This window comes from Poromitra crassiceps (genome assembly GCF_964638095.1).
Source record: "Poromitra crassiceps genome assembly, chromosome: 6".
NCBI lineage: Eukaryota > Metazoa > Chordata > Actinopteri > Beryciformes > Melamphaidae > Poromitra > Poromitra crassiceps.
In genome coordinates this window covers 55,156,056-55,163,555 of record NC_139627.1, presented here as the reverse complement: position 1 = coordinate 55,163,555, position 7,500 = coordinate 55,156,056, and the positions used below count along the sequence as shown (strand labels likewise).

The 7,500-nt window shown below is 44.1% G+C and overlaps 1 protein-coding gene across 1 annotated transcript in view; it reads right to left on the bottom strand.

Moving 5' to 3' along the window:
* The window catches only part of lcp1 (lymphocyte cytosolic protein 1 (L-plastin)), a 37,770-nt gene that overhangs the window by 17,468 nt on the left and 12,802 nt on the right, over positions 1-7,500 (bottom strand). Inside the window, exons 3-6 of the mRNA XM_083638705.1 lie at positions 6,280-6,428; positions 4,177-4,300; positions 3,566-3,698; positions 1,052-1,133 (exon numbers count right to left, since the gene is read on the bottom strand). Coding sequence (XP_083494831.1) covers positions 1,052-1,133; positions 3,566-3,698; positions 4,177-4,300; positions 6,280-6,428 — 488 coding nt within the window. The remainder of the gene's footprint in view (positions 1-1,051; positions 1,134-3,565; positions 3,699-4,176; positions 4,301-6,279; positions 6,429-7,500) is intronic.

Genomic DNA, 7,500 nt, shown 5'->3' with positions numbered 1-7,500 from the left:
AATTAGCGTGGAGGATGCCCCCTCAACTTACAAATCGATCGCAAAAAAATATTGTTAAAATATCGTATCGTATCGTTATCGTGAACCCAATATCGTGTATCGTATCGTATCGTGAACTGAGTGTATCGTGACACCCCTTATTGATTATTTATTTATTTATTCAAGCTTTTATACATTTTTATTTATTTTATTGTGACGTACGTTTATGAAGTGAGACGTGTTTCGTTTGCTAGCTTGATTAGCGGCGTGGTTAGCTATACTTCTCTCGCTGAAACAAGTCGAGACAAGAACATTGGGGGATATTTGGAGCTATCACCACTCACCAGCCCATCAGTGAATCAGTTAGAAACACTGCAGAAAGGTAAGCTAAGTAGAGAGTAGCCTACAAGCAGAAACAGTCAAAGAAGGCTGATATCTGAACGTACAAACGGGGAAGTGTAGCAGTTAGGCGGGGGCACAGTTTCCCTAAATAGTAAAACTACATAATGGGGCTTTAGATATGCATTACTAAATTTGAAATATCTGATATTATGTCAGATGTTATGATGTTATGTTCATACATACTTATATCAAAATTCTAAATATAATCATCAAAATATAAAAATCAGTATGAAAGTATATTATGATGTAGTGGCATCCTTGTGAAAATATCAATACATATCAACATATCAACAGTTATTGCTTGTGTGGATAATATATTGAAATAACTTTTACATTCTGTATATTTCCAGCATCAGTTAATAATAATACACAAACAAGAACAAATCATGTCATATAAATACCAGACCCCCCCCCCCCCCGCCCCCCGATGCAAATGTCTGTGGTTACATTAATACTAGTGATAATAACACAGGATAATGTAACCATACACAGGGTGAGACATCTACACCACATGACACATGTTTAGTAAGAATGTGTTGCTGGGTGGTGGATGGTGTGTGTGTGTGTGTGTGTGTGTGTGTGTGTGTGTGTGTGTGTGTGTGTGTGCGCGCGCGCGCGCGTGTGTGTGTGTGTGTGTGTGTGTGTGAGAGAGAGAGAGAGAGAGAGAGACCTGGATGGTGAATGGAGTGAGCTTCTTCTTGTTGATTGTTCTCTCATCGATGGTGTCGGGCACAGACAGGTTGATCATCTTACTGTCACACACAGAGAGAATACACACACACATACACACACACACACACACACACACACACACACACACGTGCACACACACACACACACACACACACACACACACACGTGCACACACACACACACACAAATTCCGTTTGAGCAGGCATTTTGGGGCGCAGATGAGTTTGGCACGGCTCTAATTTGCGCTTGCGACACGTGCCGTGAACCTTTCCGCATCCCAGCCGAGAATTGCATCCCCAACATATTTCGGGGCAGTTTTAACTTAGAAATCAGGGAGGTCACGTCTACCCAGACAATTATATCACTTTTAAACAGTTACATTTCTGTATAAATCATTACAAGTATGCTCCCGTGAGGTGGGGGATGCTTTTTTTTGCTGCTCGGCAGGGGGAGCAAAATGCAAGGCGGAATGCTATCTTCCGTGCCTTAAGGCACGCGCAAAACAGGTGCGCAAGCGCTATTAGGGGATAGCGCCTGTCGGAAGATAGAGCCCAAGGTCTGTTAACCAAAGTATATGAAACAGTGAAGTTTGTGTTCAGCAAGTTAATAATCTTCACAAATGAGGACCAGCGTTATGACTTTCAAAGCAAATCTTTTTGTGTGATTTTCAGAAAACAAAAGTCATAAAAGCGGGCGTCGTTTGTGTTGATTATCTTGCTGGACAGAATGTTTTCTGTTTCATAAACGTTTGTTAACCACAGACCATATTTCATGCATTTAACCAAAATCCCCATACAAAAATCCCATTGCCTTTTACATGTACGAGTGCAGGGACTTCTTGGTAAGCCTACAAAAACACTGTGCTACTAAATAGTGAATCCAATTAACAGCTGGAACTTTGGACACCAGTAAAACAAATGGCGAACGAACACATATAATTGGAGAGCTGTCTGTCTGTTTGTCCAGAGTTGCACCGTTGCTCCAATTGCCTCCAAAACTGGCCAAAACACTTTTTGTGGGTCTGGAATGAATCTGTTGCCAAAAATAAATGAATAATAATAATAAAAAATAAAAAATTAAATCAAATCCGCCCACTGGGGCCACTACAGTGATATTTTAAGTTTTTATTAGGCCTTAACACTCACAGAGCCATTGTGACATCACCATCCATTCTTCTCCTTCTGTGGTGTATTAAGGCAGTTGGCATCCTTTATGTTGCATTACCGCCTCCTTCTGGATTTATCCATCCACTGTTTCCCTACATTCTGTCCTCTCGAATTGAGTCCAGTGACATCACTGATGACATCACAATTGCTCGAGTGACATCACTGATCCAACAATCCCCCACATTTCTGTAATAGGGAGCACTTTTTGAACAGGGCTATAGTCAGAAAGGGAGGAAGGGGAGAAGATCGAGAATATAGGGAAACAGTGGATGGTTGGATCCAGAAGAAGGCGGTAGTGCAACATAAAGGATGCCAACTGCCATAAAACACCAAAAAGAAGAAGAAGGGCTATAGCCACACCAGGCCTGATCTCATTCACTTTTTATCAAACTAAAATGCACAGTCCTGAGGAAGACTGGAGTCACATCAGCCTTTAGCCTTAGCCTCTCACATGGTCTTGCTCAGTCGCTGCCAGTGCATTTCCAATGTTCAACGCAAATAAAACAACTTTAACAACGTTGATTATGTTTAGGCAAGTAAAGAAAACATGCTTAAAGGAACACTCTGCCCATTTTCAACCAGCTTTGTATCATTAGAACATCAGTAGTATATCAGAAAACTGTAAACTGTTTTGAAGTCTGTCATTTAATTTGACAGTTATTGAGTGTTAAAGTGTGGACCAGTGACATCACTGGTCCACACTAACTCAAATTAATAACTCATTAACTCAAATCAACTCTCAATCACTGTCAAACTAGATGAATGATGAATAGCTTGACAGTTATTGAGAGTTGATTTGAGTTAATGAGTTATTAATTTGAGTTAGTGTGGACCAGTGATGTCACTGGTCCACACTTTAACACTCAATAACTGTCAAATTAAATGACAGACTTCAAAACCGTTTACAGTTTTCTGATATACTACTGATGTTCTAATGATACAAAGCTGGTTGAAAATGGGCGGAGTGTTCCTTTAAGGTTAAGGTTAAGGTTAAGGTTAAGGTTAAGGTTAGGGTTATGGTTTGGGTTAGGCTTAAATAACAAAAATGTTAAATGTGACTTATGTAGACTTTTGAAAAGCCTGGGGTTGGAACTCGTCATGCACTCCGGCCACACCCTTACTGGCCACTGTGCTATTTCAATAGCAGACTGTGATGACGTTGATATACATGTTAACGTGATATGCAACACATTTCTGTTCAGAAACGTTGAGACTACGTACCGTGGATTGTACGTACAATTCACGACTTTTTATCCTGCCATTTTATTCTTGAGACTTGACTTGGATTGTGCCGACTAAATAAGAAGATTAGGTTTGGAGCATACCAGAGGACGATGCCGTCTCCCATAGCCGTGAACAGGTCGTCATTGTTGGGATCCATGGGCAGAACGTGCTGACAGTCTCCGTCCTTCTCCAGGGCTTTGTTCACCCAGTTCACAAAAGCCACCTTCTCCTCCTCTGGATGGGGAAAACAAATACAATATCACACCATACATGCGTATACTAGTATGCACCAAGTGATGCCCTGATAGAGACATGCATGTGAAGAAGGGTGAACTTCAACACCAGATGATGATTTGATATCTTCTCTTTCCACTGTTCTACTTTATTAACTACTGGACGAAGAAAGCAGATACACTTGACTTTAAAGCCGGGGTTCCCAAACTCTTGGGGGCCAGGGATCGCTTACAGGGGAGAACATTTGAACAAGGATTCTGGTCAAAATCTCCACATTTGAGACCAAATTGTTACAATTGTACAAAGTGCATCATTTTCAGCAGCAAAAGGGCCCTCGGGTTCAAACCTGCTTTTTCTTTGGGCCTCAAATGAATGGGCGATTTGGTTCTGTGTGTCCTACCTGAGTAGGAGTGCTGTGTGTCCTACCTGAGTAGGAGTGCTGTGTGTCCTACCTGAGTAGGAGTGCTGTGTGTCCTACCTGAGTAGGAGTGCTGGGTGCCCGACTGCTGGGAGGTTCCAGCCACAGCACAAATGCCCTCCTTCTTGTTGATGGCTTTCTTGAAGGTCTTGGCCACCTCACTGCTCTTCAGGCTGTGTACGATCTGACAGACAGACAGACACAGACAGACAGACACAGACAGACAGACAGACAGAGAGACAGACAGACAGACAGACACAGACAGACAGACAGACAGACAGACACAGACAGACAGACAGACAGACAGACAGACAGGCACAGACAGACAGACAGGCAGACAGGCAGAGAGACAGACAGACAGACACAGACAGACAGACAGACAGACAGACAGACAGACAGACAGACAGACAGACAGACCCACAGACAGACAGACAGACAGACAGACAGACAGACAGACAGACAGACACAGACAGACAGACACAGAGAGGCAGACAGACACACAGACAGACACAGACAGGCACACAGACACAGACAGACAGACAGACAGACAGACAGACACACACACACACACACACACACACACACACACACACACACACACAGAGGCAGACAGACAGGCAGGCAGACAGACAGACGGATAGACAGACAGATGGATAGACAGGCAGACAGAACGTGTGTGAGTATGACAGCTACTTGTTGACATGGTTTAGTCGATTCTTACTGTTTCATACTTTGTTAAACCGTCCTCCATCTTATTTTTGTTTTTCATTCTTACTGCAAAATGTGAGTCAGATTAGAGTTCACACACAAAAAATGGAGGCAGAAATAATCTGATTGGTTGACTCAAACCTCAGTGGGTGGAGCCAAAGAACCACAGTCTTTCTGCGGAGCCGTTTGTCTGTTTGTTGGTTTGTTAGCAGGATTATGGGGGAAAACTACTGGGCCGATTTTCATGAAACCTGGTGGAAGGGTGTACTGTATCATGAAGGGTGTACTGTATCATGGGCCAATGAAGTTTTGGTGGAGATCCGATGCGATTTGGGTTAAGGGAGGGGGCGGGGCTAGGGAAAAGGGGCGGGGCTAGGGATAAGAAGGTCCTTGAGTGTTGGGGTTCGAGCGGTGGGTAGGTGGAGTGGGTGGTGGAAGGGGGCGTGGTCATGAAAGGGGGCAGGGGGCCGCAGCTATGGGAGGGGGCGTGGTCATGAAAGGGGGCAGGGGGCGGTGCTATGGGACAGGACGGTCATTGAGAATCGGGGTTCGAGGGGTGGATATGGTGGAGTGGCTACGGGGATGTGGGTGGTGGGAGGTGGCGTGGTGAGGGAAGGGGGCGGTTCGACGGGGGCGGGGGGGGGGGGGGGGGGGGGGGGTTAGGGGGAGTGCCTGGGGGGATGGGTGGGTCGGGGTTAGGGTTCTGATCCGACTCACAACATTTGCATATTATAGCAGACTGTAGTGTTGGCCTCCGCTCTCCGAGTAGTTATTTATATATTGAGAGTCTCCCTTGCCATTGAAGTTTGCCAGTTAGCTAGCTAACTTTCGCCGTGACAAACGGAAGTTCAACTACTTTGGCTCCACCCACTGAGGTTTAACTCAACCACTCAGATTATTTCTCTGTTTGAGAAATGTTTGTAGAACTAAAAAACTTCAATCTGTGAGTTGGCTGAATTTGTTACTCTTAAGTGCTCATTTATGCTCCATTTTCATACGAAAATAAATATGTCGTTTCAAACGATGTACCCGTCACTGCCCACATACCGGTACTTCCATGCGCCCTTCATGTTGGTTAAGCAATGCATCCACTAGACGGCAGCAGAGAGTCAAAGCGTGTGTGTGTGTATGTGTGCGTGTGTGTGGTACTGCTCAGTTTCATTCGTATCTCTAAGCTTTCAGAAAATGTGGACAATTACACACAAAATGAAGGCAGAGTATATATATATATATATATATATATTATATATATATATATATTATGTGTGTGTGTGTGTGTGTGTGTGTGTGTGTGTGTGTGTGTGTGTGTGTATATATGGACCGAAGGCTCCGTCCGTATCCATATTTAACATTGAGCATAATTGAGCCTTAAGATGTCTCATTTGAAAATAGAGCAGTCCTGTCCTTCCTGGTTTCCTGGCGGATCTGTGGGTCTGGTTGAACCTCTGAACTCACGTTGGTGAACTGGTCGAAGGTGAGCTGCTCGCTGGTCTTGGTCAGCTCCTGGACGATCTCCCGGATCCTGTACCCCGGCAGCGGCAGGCTGGCAGCTCTGAAGAGCTCGTTCAGCTCGGCCTTACTGATGAAGCCATTGTTGTCTATGTCTGGAGAGGTCAGAGAGGGTCAAAGGTCAAAGGGGGAAGCAGCATCATCTTACTGTACAGTCAGTTGTGAGAGTCAAATGATTGATTGATTGCTTATGAATTGGTTGTTGATCGTTATCGACTCTGTTCCATAATGATCTATCGCTCTCTTCTAAGATGTCTTCACAAGACAAAGTACATTTATATGCTTCAGGAATGCTCTGCATGATGGAGAACATGAGTCCACGAAAGACATCTTAGAAGAGAGCGATAGATCATTATCAACAACCAATTAATAAGCAATCAATCAATAATTTGACTCTCACACAGTCATTTTACTTGGACTTCAGTCAGAACAGATCGTGTGTCTCTCCGTCAGGCAACAGGAGCTGGATCAACGGAAATGAGCAAACTGTGGACCCCATTCACGGTGAGAAGAGAAATCTGACTTGACTTTGTTGCACTTTATTTTATCATCTCGAATGTTTCCACTGTGAAAAGAATCTAGTGTGAACTGTCCTCCCTCCTTTTAGAATGACATGGGAAATGTTATAGCTAACAATGTTCTCTGTTCTAAAGAGGTACAGTACTCAGGAAGTTTGATTCGGAGGACATTTTAAATCACACATTTCTTATTTTGTTACTTTTACTGAAGGAGATTTTTTTCACACCAGTAGGCTACTTTTACAGTAAGCGTAGCCTATTTCTATACTTGAGTAGGACAGTCTGGTTCATCTGCTTTATAACCCTGTCCCTGTGTCTCTGTGTAACTGGCCTCGCTCACAGAGTTGGCATGCAGCCTCTCGTCTCTCTCCCCAGAGGGGTTTCATAGTCCACTTCCCTGATTCAAACTCTGCTTCCCTTTTAGCCGCAAAACGCGACTATTTCACTCGAGTACCTCTCCCATCATAGTCGCGCTCGCCCGACCCCTTTATCGAGGGAAAGTTGCACATTTAGCGATCTACAAGCTTCAAACATGCACCAATCACTAATATAAACTACGCACCTTGTTGCCACGGATGTTGTCGAGCAGGCCGCGCTGAGGCCGCGCTTTGTTAACTCGTATTTTAAGAAAGTTTGGGTTATTTGTGTG